Below are 13,203 nucleotides of genomic sequence, written 5' to 3' on the forward strand. Positions count from 1 at the left end.
ACATAATTTGAAAGTTCAATTTGCTAGCAGCCATGACTTCACCTTATGGGATCACCTGCATTTCTTGTTCTTGACTCCCTGTTTGTTATCCCTGACTTCACTTGCATAATGGACTGACCATCATCTCTCTACAGATACCACATTTCTGTTGTGTTGAGCTTGGCTTCCTGCCTTCAGATGCAGAGAGGCCATTCATTCATAGTATTAACTATCCATGGGCATTCACTTATACCCTGGAGATTTTCATGATGAACTGTGTTATTGGGTCAATGAACAATCGGTGGTTGCTGCTTATTGCTCTGGTTTTGCCCAATAATGATCTAGTAATGGTAATGAGCTATAAGAGAGCTCTGGGACCAACAAGGCTCCATGATTATTAATCCTGATAATGAGTTTTAAATGATAAAGCACATACTACCATTGCTGGAAATATTGCTGGGAGTCTAAATGGGGAAGCAGGAAGTTACTTGACAAAAACTAGAAGGAAGCATATACTGTTGTGACCAAGGCCCAAATAGTGATTACTAAAACAATTCAGTCCTCAACAAACTTATTTTATTAAAACAGCTGAGAATTAATTCATTCTCAGCTTAGTCCAAAACAAAATTCTTAATAACCAGTCCTTAGGCCTTATCACCAACCTTTGATGTCTTTGGCAACTGCCAAAGGCTTTTCTTGGCAAAACCCCCACAAAGTTCAAGAGACGCTGACAAGAAACACAGAAATCAATGTTGCTTTTCTACAAAGAACGCAGCAGCTCGTTGCTGCTCTTTTAAGCCTTATGGGAGTGGCCAATCATCTTCTGGCCTTACTCCCGAGTTGTCCTTTTTTCTTCAGCGCTCTTACCTTCTGGCAACTCTTCGCATGCGTGCACTACGAACAGACTCCTCCTGTTCCTCTGCCTCTGGAGGCTCCGGAGTCCACGCATCACTGCCCTGGCCCCATCTCTGCCTCCGATGCAGACCCCTCGTCTGGGCCTTCCCCTGACTCCAGGACCTTCCCATTGTCCTCCACAGCCTCCTCACTATCTGACTCCGTTGCCAGGTCTGGGGCTGCTGGCAGACCACAACATACACCTTCAGCTCTCTTACAAACTATCTTCTCTAGGCTGGTACCCTCCCTGGGTGTGAATCCTATTAAAATTCCCAAGCCAGAAGCTTTAGTACATTGGGAAAAGGTATGCTACAAATATGTATTTCCTGATGCACTTCCCAGTCAACTCAAAGCTGTGCTTGTATAGAAGAAGCTCCTGCAGCTTCCCAACATGATGTGTGTCGCATGGATTCTCAAGGCAATTATTTTGGGGTAGTCATCTGCTAGAAGTAAGCCCGTGCCGAGTCATAAAGAACTTTATAGGTTAAAACCTGCACTTCAATTCCACCGAATAACGTTTTTCAGCCGGGCCAAAAAGTTCTACTTTGGAGTCATCCATCCACAAAACATTATTCTAATAGTATTCCGGCTTATCTACATGGTCTTTCAGAAACTGTAGATAGGCAGCAATGCTCTTGTTAGTGGCTTTCTCCTTGCAAACCTTCCAAGCATACCGTTGTTCTTCTTTGTTCTCCTGATTGTGATTTCATGAATACTGATATTCACTAATGTAAGAGTCCTTTAGTTCCTTAGACCAGCGGTTCTCAAGTTTTCTTCATCATGGACCCCTTTTAAATACCTTTTGTGGCCACGGACAATGGCCATGGCCTCCCAGAACTTAACTCAAGATTTAAATCATAACATTTCTTCAAGCCTTCACAGACTCCCTGTGATGACATCAGCCCCCTCCCCACTCCGGAGTTTGCAGACCACAGATTGAGAACCACTGCCTTAGATGTTACCTTACGGTTCTTTGAGATTTCCCAAAATATTACACATCTTGCTGTTGGTATAGTCTTGGTTAGTCAAGAGGCTAACAATGGTGCTGAATTGCCTCATTTGTACACAATCTGCCTGAGAATGGATTGGTGGAGTCTAACTCTTTGGAAATAATTTTGTAACCTTTTCCAGTCTGGTAAGGATCAACAATTGTTTTTTTCCCCAAACTCTCAGAAATCTCCCTCAATTCATGACACACTTCCACATACCTGTATTGTGAAGACCAGACTTTGATAGTGAATACCCAGAATTCTGTTCTTTAAATAAGGGAGGACCTCCCAGACTCACACTTGATTATCATCCCATTGATTAAAACCCTTTACTCCAATTTCTCCTTAAATGAACTGATAATCTGAGAGGTTCACATACTTTTGCCACATACAAATATATAGCTTTGGATTATTCCCCTCAATTAAGACTCATTTTTTAAATTGGGTTCTCATTTTCTAGTTCTAGGACTTGTGTGGAGATAACTTTTTAGGTTATATTTACGCAGAAAGATGGACAATTCAGAAGGGCTCCCAAACTTTTACACAACACTGGAGTTTACTGCCAGCTTCTATGTGAATTCTGACATTTTGCTCCTCAGAGAATCCAAACCCCTGTTGCTGCCAGGCTTCTGGAAACTCAACACAGAAAATGCATCAATGTTTTCCTTTGAGGCTAGGGTGAAAACAATGCCTTTATACAATGGTTTTGATGTAAGATCTGTAGTTCACTTTAGAAACCACTGAATTTAAACATAACAGATGGCTCTCCTAATGTTTATAAATTTTACTTTCAAAACACCTCAGTTGGCAAGGGCTTGTGAGTTCATTTGACAGGTTTATTCAGGGATGATACTTCAATGTACATTCCAAGCCAGATGGATGCAGGTCTGAAATATGACACGTTGGAACTTGACTAAAAAGGGAGCTACTTCCCTTGTAGAGTGTCTGGAATATTTTGTATTGTTTTTAAATGTTTGTAAGCTGGGCAGAGTCACTATTGTGAGGGGCAGTTAACTAAACATTTAAAAAAAATACATTGAGCTAATTTCCTGGATTTATATTTTGACCATGTTTTAGATTTACTATAAGAAAACTGCTGTTTCCAAAACTTTGCACACTTTTGCATGATGAGATTTTCTTTAAGCACCCACAGATCAACCTTTTAAGATCCAGGGTGTGTATGGGTTCAATTTACTTGTATAAGGCACATGGGAACAATCAATAAGCACTTGGGGGCTAAGGATTAATATAAGGACACTTTTTTCTCTTCTTTGTTAGGAGTTATTGTTAATTAATAGTCTTCACATCCAAAAGGATCTGGGATTGTATTTAAACCACTACAAGTAATCCACATTTAGCAACTACAGTTGGGACCAGCAATTTAGTCATTAAGCAAAATGGTTGCTAAGTGAAACAATTGTGCTTACATCCTACTTCAGATTTCCTTTGCTTTATAGACCTGTGAAAGGCATGAATGTGAGGATTGATCACAAAGTTACTTTTTAGTCTCCACTGTAACTGCAAACCAGTGGTGGGTTGCTACTGGTTCTCTCCGGTTCGGGAGAGCCGGTAGCAGAAATGTTGATGTGAGAGCAAACCGGTTCACTTCGACTATCAGCTGGGCCCACCTGCCTGCCCCTGTGCTATACCTACCTTTATTCCTTCATTTTTAGCCCAGCTGAAAGGCATGGCAGAGCGGATTGCCATGCCTCAGCTGTTCAGCAATTCAATGTGCTTGCGCGAAGTGTGTGCAAAGCGCGTTCAGGAAGCGAACCGGTGGTAACATTGGTTAGAACCCACCACTGCTGCAAACAGTTACTAAATGAGACAGTTGCTAAACGAAGGTTGCCTGTAGCATGTTGAAACTGGTGGTTCATTCAGCACTTCTGAATTGAAGGGATAAAAATGCTCTGAAGCACGTGTAAGAGAGCAGGCACACAACGCCTCTTGATAACCCTTTGAACCCAGTATCTTTTTCTGGGGTCATGCTGTACAGAGGTGGTATTCAGCAGGTTCTGATCAGTTTTGGAGAACCGGTAGCGGAACTTTTGAGTAGTTCAGAGAACTGATAAATACCACCTCTGACTGCCCCCCCCCATCTATTCTCTGCCTCCCAAGTCCCAGCTGATCAGGAGAAAATGGGGATTTTGCAGTAACCTTCCCCTGGAGTACAGAGGGAATGGAGATTTTACAGTATCCTCCCCCAGACATGGGGTGAGAGTGGAAATTTTACAGTATCCTTCCCCTGCGATACCCACCAAGCCACACCATGCCCACCAAGCCATGTCCGCAGAATCCCACCATTGGTACTGTAGTTGGGCCTTGCAACTCCAAGAAGCGATGCAGCTGCTTTAAAGAGTTCCTGACAGGAGTTAAATGGCCATCCCTGAAATATTTTCCCCCCTTCAGAAGTGAAGCACTGCAGAGTTTTTCAAACTTGGCCTCCCTGCTGAACAATACTGCGGTCAGGTTCCCTCCTTTGTAGGAGTTGATTTATATACTCATCCCAGCTTGCAAGCACCGACTTAAAAAACAGAGTCTACCACCAAGCTGGTGGGTGATTAGTACAGAATTGGCCAGGTAAGAATGTGCTCAAGAGAGAAAAAGGAAGAGAACCAACATTGATTTTGTAATTGTTTCCCCGAGGCTAAAATATTACATTATTGAATCCTATAGTCGCCCACTACTGTCCCAGAATTTAGACAGGCCTGATTGAAGAAAATCAATGCTAAATAATTATGAATCTTTATTGGTTTTTGTTGCAGCTCAGAAAGATGTCTAAATAAAGCCACTTCCCCCTTCCTATTTATTGTTTTTTCTAATGTTTTTTTTGTATTCATGGCATCCGCGTACAATGTTGACGGGTGTCTGTGTTTCTCTTGGCTTCTGAGCAGCCACTTTTAGTAAAATATCATCTGCTGGTAATAATCAATACTGCATCGCTATCTTTGAGGCTGGTGGGGGCTCACCACCAGGTTTACAATAATTGACTCAGCCTGGGCCTTTGGCTAATTCTTTTTCTGTTGAATTTTCCCCTTCAGACCGGCAAAGATTTCACAGCTGCAGCTCATTAACTTCAACCTGAATGTAAAAGTCCCTTGGGAAGAAAAGAGTGCAGAGGGGTTTTTCCAAGAGTTTGCTTTCCTCCGACATTGTTTTGCATCTGAACTTTTAATTGAGATAGATGTTCACATTAGCCAATGCCCATGTTTTATTGCAGGTTTGTTCTTGAGCAGCCAGTGCAGAGAGTGATGGTGTATGAATACACACACAGACATGCAGACAGATATACAAGATGCGTACATCCTACCATACAAAGGGAAAGAAACTGTGTGTTGTGGGCGCAGAGCAGGAAGAAATATGGTGCCAGACCAGGGGTGAAATTCAGATTTTTTTTACTACCGGTTCTGTGGGCGTGGCTTGGTGGGCATGGTGTGGCTTGGTGGGCGTAGCAGCAGAAGGATACTGCAAAATCCCCATTTCCTCCCCACTTCTGGGGGAAGGATATTGCAAAATCTCCGTTCCCACCCCACTCTGGGGCCAGCCAGAGGTGGTATTTGCCGGTTCTCCAAACGACTCAAAATTTCCGCTACTGGTTCTCCAGAACTGTCAGGACCTGCTGGATTTCACCCCTGTGCCAGAGGTTTCAATATAAAGGATAAATAAAGGCAATGCCAGTTCACATGCATTGTTAGCTGGATAATGAGACAAATTCCACTTGGGATATGCCTTGTTGGGAAAAGCAAACTGGTTTCATATTATATCTTTTTTCTTTCTTGAAAAACAACCCTTTTCTTCCTTAGATAAATAGGGTGAACCAGAGCAGATCATCTTGAGCATTTGGCACAGCGAAGGCGAAAAGTCATTTAATTTTAAAACCATAAAAATTAGCCATAAAAAACATGAATGGTTCAGGCATGAAGTGAAATTGTTTGGAAGATTTCTTTTTAATTTGAAAGGCAGATTGATCTGAAAAGCCAAGTTTAAAGACCTACATTGTTTTAACAGTAATTAATGCAATTGTATATTCAAATATTTCTGGATTTTAAAAAAAGGAATGAAGAATGTATTATCTTTGACTAGGGCCAATGACCTCAAGAGGCTATTTCACATTCCTAAGTGGTCAAGTCACTAATTTTAGCTATTTACTGTAAATCTATGAAAATGCCATGGGAGTCACAAACGAGAAAATAGAAAGAAAAAACAACTTCTATTGGAGTGCAGCTGTAGGCAGGAAGCTAGGTAAGCAGAGAAATTTCAGATAGTTTTCCACACTTCATTTGATCATAAAAATCACTGACAAGCTAAAGGAGCCTCTCCTAATTATGTGTCTTCTATAAGCCAGGTTGGCTGTGCTGTCCAAGAGATAAGGCTGTGCAGCACTACAAAGGCAGAAAGCAGTGGTGGGTTTCAATTTTTTTTACTCCCGGTTCTGTGGGTGTGGCTTAGTGGGCGTGACATGGCTTGGCGGGCGAGGCTTGGGCAAATAGGGTAGTTGGAAGATAACTAAAAGTTGTATAAATTTGGAACTCGGCCAGTACTCTGTTCAGAAAAAATGCATTGTATGTTTGTTTGTGTGTGTTTGTTAAAAAATAAAAAACTTTTTTTTAAAAAATGATCTGTTTGCAGAAAATCCAATTAAAGAATTAGTCTAAAGGTTCCTAAACATTGAACAAAGGCTTTGAAAATAAAACCTCTAAAAGTGCCTGAATTACATTTTTTTTTCATTCTCTGTAGCATTTTTTTCTCGTGTTTTTCCGCATCAGACAAAAAAAAATTGCAACGGCAGCTGTTTTATAAAATTATGTATTGATTTTCAAAAGTAATGTCTGTGTTCCAGACAACGATAAATCTCTGAGATGTAATATACAATGTTTTAGTGTCAAAAAGCAGAATACACTGACATTGTAAATTCACACTTTCTGTATCTTTTCCTATGAAGAAAAGAGCAATATAATTTATTTGAGAAAAAAATCCAACATCCTTGGACGCAATCCCACGATTAAATTCTTGGTGTAGATTACCCACATAAAATTCATATAATAATTTAAATAAAAACAAAAATATAAATTTGTATCTGTGTGTGAAAATATACACAGACGGCTAGGCAATCATTTTTGTGGACTCCAAACAGACCACAGGGAGGACCAAAATGTAAGATTAAAGATGAATTAGCTGCACTAAGCTTAATGTAATCAGCTTCTATTAGCCTTTACTACGAGAAAATGTGACAAATTCTGCCATTATCCAGCAGAGTAATGCTGGATGGTTCAAAGCAGGGGTGAAATCTAATTTTTTTTCCTACCAGTTCTGTGGGCGTGGCTTAATTGGTGGGTGTGGCTTGGTGGTCAGGTGACTGAATGGGTATAGTCAATAATAATAAATAATAAAAATAATAAAATATACAAAACTTGGGAGGCACCAGTCTACCTTCTTTAAAAATAGAGGCCCCGGTCTACCAATTGCCTTTTATTGAGAGGCCCTCGTCTACCAAGTGCCTTTTTTTGGCAGGCACCAGTCTACCTTCTTTAAAAATAGAGGCACTGGTCTACTAGCTGCCTACAGCGCTGATCAGCTGTAGTGCGGCCCTTTAAAGTGCCGTGTCAGTCATTTAAGGCTGTTTGCAGCTATATCACCACCGAGAGCTTCAGGGACAGAGAAGAGGAACAGCGAGGCTGGGCAGTGGTGGGGGGAGGGATTTTTGCTACCGGTTCTCTGAACTAACTGCCCCCATCACTACCAGATCGTGCGATCGGTGATGGCATCCCAAATGTAGGTTCCATTCTTGCTCTAAAGTTATTCATTATTTTCTTGTGTACCTGAAGATCTTCATCAAAATCACCAGAAGAGCTGAGTGAATGTCATCTCCTTTTGCAAAAATACTTTTCAGGGCAGATTAACAATAGTACTGTATTAATATGACTCGCAATGATCAAATTATTAATTCATGAAGGGAATGATTACTTTTAAGTGAATGGATTTGTAATTCATGCATACACAGCTTCAGTCCATTAGGAGAGTAGAGGGGATGTTTTAAGACAGAAGCTAAGCTAACACTCACCCTCCATGTGAAAATTAATATTTTTGAAATTTCTCAAGCGTTAACAATTAGAAATGAAAAGCGAAACGCCTGAGCTGAATAATTTGTTACTTTCTTGCATTCCATTGCAGCATACTTATGCAATGTACTGCAGCTTTGACTAAGTATGGCAATTATAAATTATTCTACATTTGGCAGGTACATGGTTTATGAATAGCAAATTGAAATACATTGATATTTTACCCACCAACATTTGGAGTTTTTTAGATTACTACATTGTCTTTAAAATGATGTTTAATAGCTTTAGCTGCTGATTCACAAAGCAAAAGCGAAGAATTTAAAAAGGAATCAGCTGAAAAATCCATCAAATTGCCTTGTCTTGAAAATTATTTTCTTCAGTACTTAATTGGATCCTTGGAAGTTTGATTATTCTCTGAGTTGATTAAAAGCATTCAAAAGTTAACAAAAATTAAAAGAAATTAAAGAGAAAAAAAAGATTATTATACAATCTGGAACAAATGGTACTAATGGCTTGAGTCTAGAAATAAAGGAAAAAAATAAAGGGGAGAAATTATAAGGTACAGTATGAATTAGGAATGTATAAATATGTAAATAATAAATATATAAGAATCGAGAAAAGTAAAGTTCTGTGTAATAATACTAGAGACCATTTGAATTGAATATGAAAGGTAGACATCATGAAACCAAATTGCAATAGTAGGTGTGGAATGAGAAGTGTAAGGCCATGGGAGAAATGGAAGGAAGTATGTTTTACCAGATCTGAGCTGCAGCAATCTGAACAATCACAAAGTGAAGGCAAAGAGTGAGTGTGCTCCCTATTTCTTTGTTGCCATCTAGTGGTCATCAAGATTTGGGAGCGGATCACTAAAAGGAAGATCATTATAGCAGTATCTTCTATATCAACGGTGTGGAACTATAGTCCTTTTACGATCTATGAACTTCAACTTCCAGAATTCCTGAGCCAGCTCAAGAATTCTGTTTCAGGAACTGTGGGAGTTGAAGATTACAGACTGTAAAAGGGCCATAGTTCTACACCCCTGTTCTATACGGTCTCTTGAAAAACAATGAAGGTGTAAGTAAATACAACATATCCTGTCTCTTTCTGTTCTGAAGGATAGAGGAAAAGGGTTCTAAACTATATAGATTGCCATTTTTTTTCCAGGTTTTCCCTGAAGAATGATAAAGAATGACTCCTTAGGACTTCTACATTAGGAGTTTAATACTTTACTTCTGGTGAAATATGAATCCTGCTTTGGTAAGAAAATTTCTGATGGTAGGGTGAACAAAAACCAGCAACAATTTCCTAGGGGACATTACTTGTGGGTTTGTTATGTGAGAAAGGACTGATAATAGAGTACGTTTGGCCACTGTAGGTGTCTAGGCAAGATCAATTACTCATTACACAGAATTACTGTTAGATGTAATTTTATAAACCAAATTCTCAGAGGGTTTTTTTTTAGATGGAATTTACTTTCTTAAAGTGTAACTCCTAAGTCATTATAGTTTAATAAAAATATGAATGCAATTCCCCCTCATTATAAATAATCTACTCAATTATTCATGAGTCATAATACCGTATTTCTCACTTCTTTTGCATTCATCTTTGCAACAACCTAGCCTACGGCACTAATGCATGCAGGGCAGATTATAAATCTTGAAAAGTTCAGCTCTAATGGCAAGTTGAGATGATTCAACCCCTTTGAATGCCTAAAATGCTTTTCCAATTACTTTCCAAAGCAAAATAAAGGTAGTCCCTTGCATTTTACTTGATTTATATTTTCTTTGCTATAGGTCAGAGGAGAGACAGCGAAGCCCAGCAGCTCCTTGAAAGTATTACCACAGTGAATTTTGGAAGAGATATTAAAGAGCTGAGGTGGTTCTTCTTAACCAATAAAGCCTTTTGCTGTCCCATGGGGAAAGACTTTTGTCCACTGGTCAGTGATTACAAAATAAAAGCAATGATGTAGCTGATGAGAAGAGCAGCTGAGCTGAAACCAAGGCAAGTGAAAAACATGCAGAGGAAAATTCCTCAGCATGATATTTAACACAAGCAATTTAAGTGCTTTATGCCCATGGTGATCAGGGATACTTTCACTCCTTGTACAAGAACAAAGACAGGGATTACAACACCACAGGAAACTGAAGGCATCTGCTAGTTACAAGTTGAAAAATATCACTTTAAGTTACTTGCAACCCACAACATCCGGGTTATTCAATTCAAAACTGGAACTCTTTTTTGTCCAGCTGGGGAAATCTCAGAATGCCCTTATGCAGCAGATGTGCTTAATAATGGCTTCTTTTCCTTAGCAACATATAAGATTTAATCTGAACAAATAGGATATTGAAACATTGAATTTTAAAAACTTACGGCTTATGTTGATCAGCGCATCCTCTTGGTTTTAAGCTTCCTGTTTAATCCTCTCAATTTTAATTGCTTTGCATTATCTGTTTTACCTTTTCATTATATTGTAAGCCACCCATCTCACTGTGACCGTGAGATGGGTGGCATGAAAATTTAATAAATATTTTGAGATTATATCTGATCTTACGTTAATCGGAATCAAGATAATTCCCCATATTTCCAGACTCTTTGCTTGTTCTGCTAGAAGCGTTTATATATCAAGATAAGTCACAATCCAACCACTCTTCAGTTGCCACAAACCACCATCCTGATGCAACTCTGCTTAACCCCCCGGGTTGAGTCTTCCTTCTGATAATGGCTGATCAGAGAAGTTGCTTTTCTGGTATATTCAACAATCAGCGGAGGAATGCTGTACAGTGCTTGTGTCAGAACCATTCAGAACAAACAAGTTGGACTGAAAGCAGTATGAACTTTGAAGATAACAGTACCAGTAGCACTTAGATTTATGGTGCTTTACAGCCCTTCATGGTGCTTTACAGCCCTTTTTAAGCAGTTTACAGAGTCAACACATTTTGGGTCCTCATTTTACCAACCTTGGAAGGATGGAAGGCTAAGTCAACCTTGAATCGGTGGGGATTGAAGCCCTGGCAGTCGGCAGAATTAGCCTACAATATTGCACTTTAACCACTGCGCCACCAAGACTCTAACATGCTATTACCATTAGTGCAATATCAATCTTCGCAAGGCAGTGGTCAATTACTATACTCATATACAGGTAATCCTCAACTTAAAACCATTCGTGATCATTTGCTGTTACAAGAACACTAAAGTAACTTATGACAGATCCTTTCACTTAAAACCACCTTGACATCCCCATGGTTATGTGATCAAAATTCCAATGCTTGGCAACCAGCATGTATTTACAATGGTTGCAGTGACAAACAAGGGTCATGTGATCACCATTGGTCAGCTTCCCACCTGTCTTCCAATGAAAAGAAGTAACTAGGGGAAGCCAGATTCAGCTAACAACCATGTGAGTCACTTAACTGTGCCCCCCCCCAAAAAAGATTGTAAAATTGAGCATAATTCACTTCACCACCTCCTTGCCTAGCAACAGAAATTCTGGTCCCAATTATGGCTGTAAATCGAGGACTACCTGTAACCGGATTGGTCCACTTACCTTGTAGTAGAAGAGAAAGAATCCACAGAAAAGACTGTATAAATCTGCTGTAAGAAGGGAGAGGTTGACCGCTGTAGCACTCGTCTTCTTAATCACCACAGGCATGAAGCTATAGAGGCCAAACATGCAGGCACTAAAGCCAACATACAGTAATCCTATAGGAAGGAAGGAAGGAAGGAAGGAAGGAAGGAAGGAAGGAAGGAAGGAAGGAAGGAAGGAAGGAAGGAAGGAAGGAAGGAAGATGATAAGCAGTCAGTATCGTCTTGCCCACCCTTTTCTGAAGGCAATTTTTCTGCTGAGAGAAACAAACCTTGGAAGATTTCTAACTGCCCAAGGTGTGCCAGGAGAGAGGGAAGATGGCTTTCATTTATTTGTGATCTGAAGTGTCAGAGTCAGCTGAGACATAATCCAGGAAAAAATAAATCTTACCTTCAGGTATTTACTTTCAGAGAATGGAATTAAAAAAATGGGCGAGAGTGGCCTGGCGTGAGGTTTCAACATCATGACACACGTTCTCATCCTGACTTTTCTGAAAAGGCTGCTGCGTATTTGGCTACCTAAAGCAGGGGTCTCCAACCTTGACAACTTTAAGACTTGTGGACTTGAACTCCCAGAATTCCTCAGCCAGCTTTGTTGGCTGAGGTATTCTGGGAGTTGAAGTCCACAAGTCTTAAAGTTGCCAAGGTTGGAGACCCCTGACCTAAAGTACGGCTGACTTGAAACGTTACAAGAATGTGATTCTTGGCCCTCGTTTGATAACTTATAATCTTCCAGTTCTCACAGTCACAGTCTACAGTTCTAACACTCTGCCCTCACCCTCCCTGGCTTTGATATTCTGTATGTGTACGATGTTACTACAAGAATGATAATCATAGCAAAGTGATCATATTTACTACAGTCACAAAAAATAGCAATATCCCCAAATTTAGAACTAATGACAGAAATTCAAAGCAAAGTTGTCCACAAGAATTAACAACAACAAAAAAAGAGATCAATGAGTGGTAACATCTCCCCTTTATTTATTTGTATCCTGCCTTTATTGTTTTAATGAATAACCCAAGATGGCAAACATACCTAATACTTCTTTCTCCTCCTACTTTCCCCACAGCAACAATCCTGTGAGATGGGTTGGGCTGAGAGATAGTGACTGTCACAAAGTCAGCCAGCTGGCTTTTGTGCCTAAGGCAGGACTAGAACTCCCAGTCTCCTGGTTTATAGCCTGGGGCCTTGACTACTAAACTGAACTGGTTCTATCTGTATAACGAGGCAAATTCCAAATGATACTGTTCCTTTCCCTGTGCGATTTATGTCACAATCTCATATCATTTTTTCCCCTGAAGACTTTCTCCAGAACAAACATACCATAAATTTACTAAGGCAATGTAATTACTTTCAGTACCTTGGACACATGAAAGTCTATTTACAGCAGGGTTGGGATTATTTTTTCCCCCCTCAAGAGTTACTTTCCTTTTGGTTTAAAGATCGAGCTACTGGTGGAACTGATGGATACTATTAAAATGCAGCCATCCATCTTCTAGTACACAGTACATATTCAGCACTTAATGTACACTGGGGAATGGAGTGGGGAGGTTTTTGGGAGAGAACAGTTAAATGTCTCCTCACAACATTTCCATTACTTCTTAGCTTTAAAGAAAGCTATTTAGCTTTTCCAGAGAAGAGGTTGCATCTTTTGTGATGGAAATATTGGAACAACTTGCCTGCAGAAGTTGTAAATGCT

General features: G+C 39.9%; 1 protein-coding gene across 1 annotated transcript in view; it reads right to left on the minus strand.

Moving 5' to 3' along the window:
* Positions 1-13,203, minus strand: part of SLC35F1 (solute carrier family 35 member F1) — a 244,521-nt gene that overhangs the window by 8,964 nt on the left and 222,354 nt on the right. Inside the window, exon 7 of the mRNA XM_058173110.1 lies at positions 11,466-11,620. Within this exon, the coding sequence (XP_058029093.1) occupies positions 11,466-11,620 (155 nt within the window). The remainder of the gene's footprint in view (positions 1-11,465; positions 11,621-13,203) is intronic.

This window comes from Ahaetulla prasina, chromosome 1 (genome assembly GCF_028640845.1).
Source record: "Ahaetulla prasina isolate Xishuangbanna chromosome 1, ASM2864084v1, whole genome shotgun sequence".
Taxonomy (NCBI): Eukaryota; Metazoa; Chordata; class Lepidosauria; order Squamata; family Colubridae; genus Ahaetulla; species Ahaetulla prasina.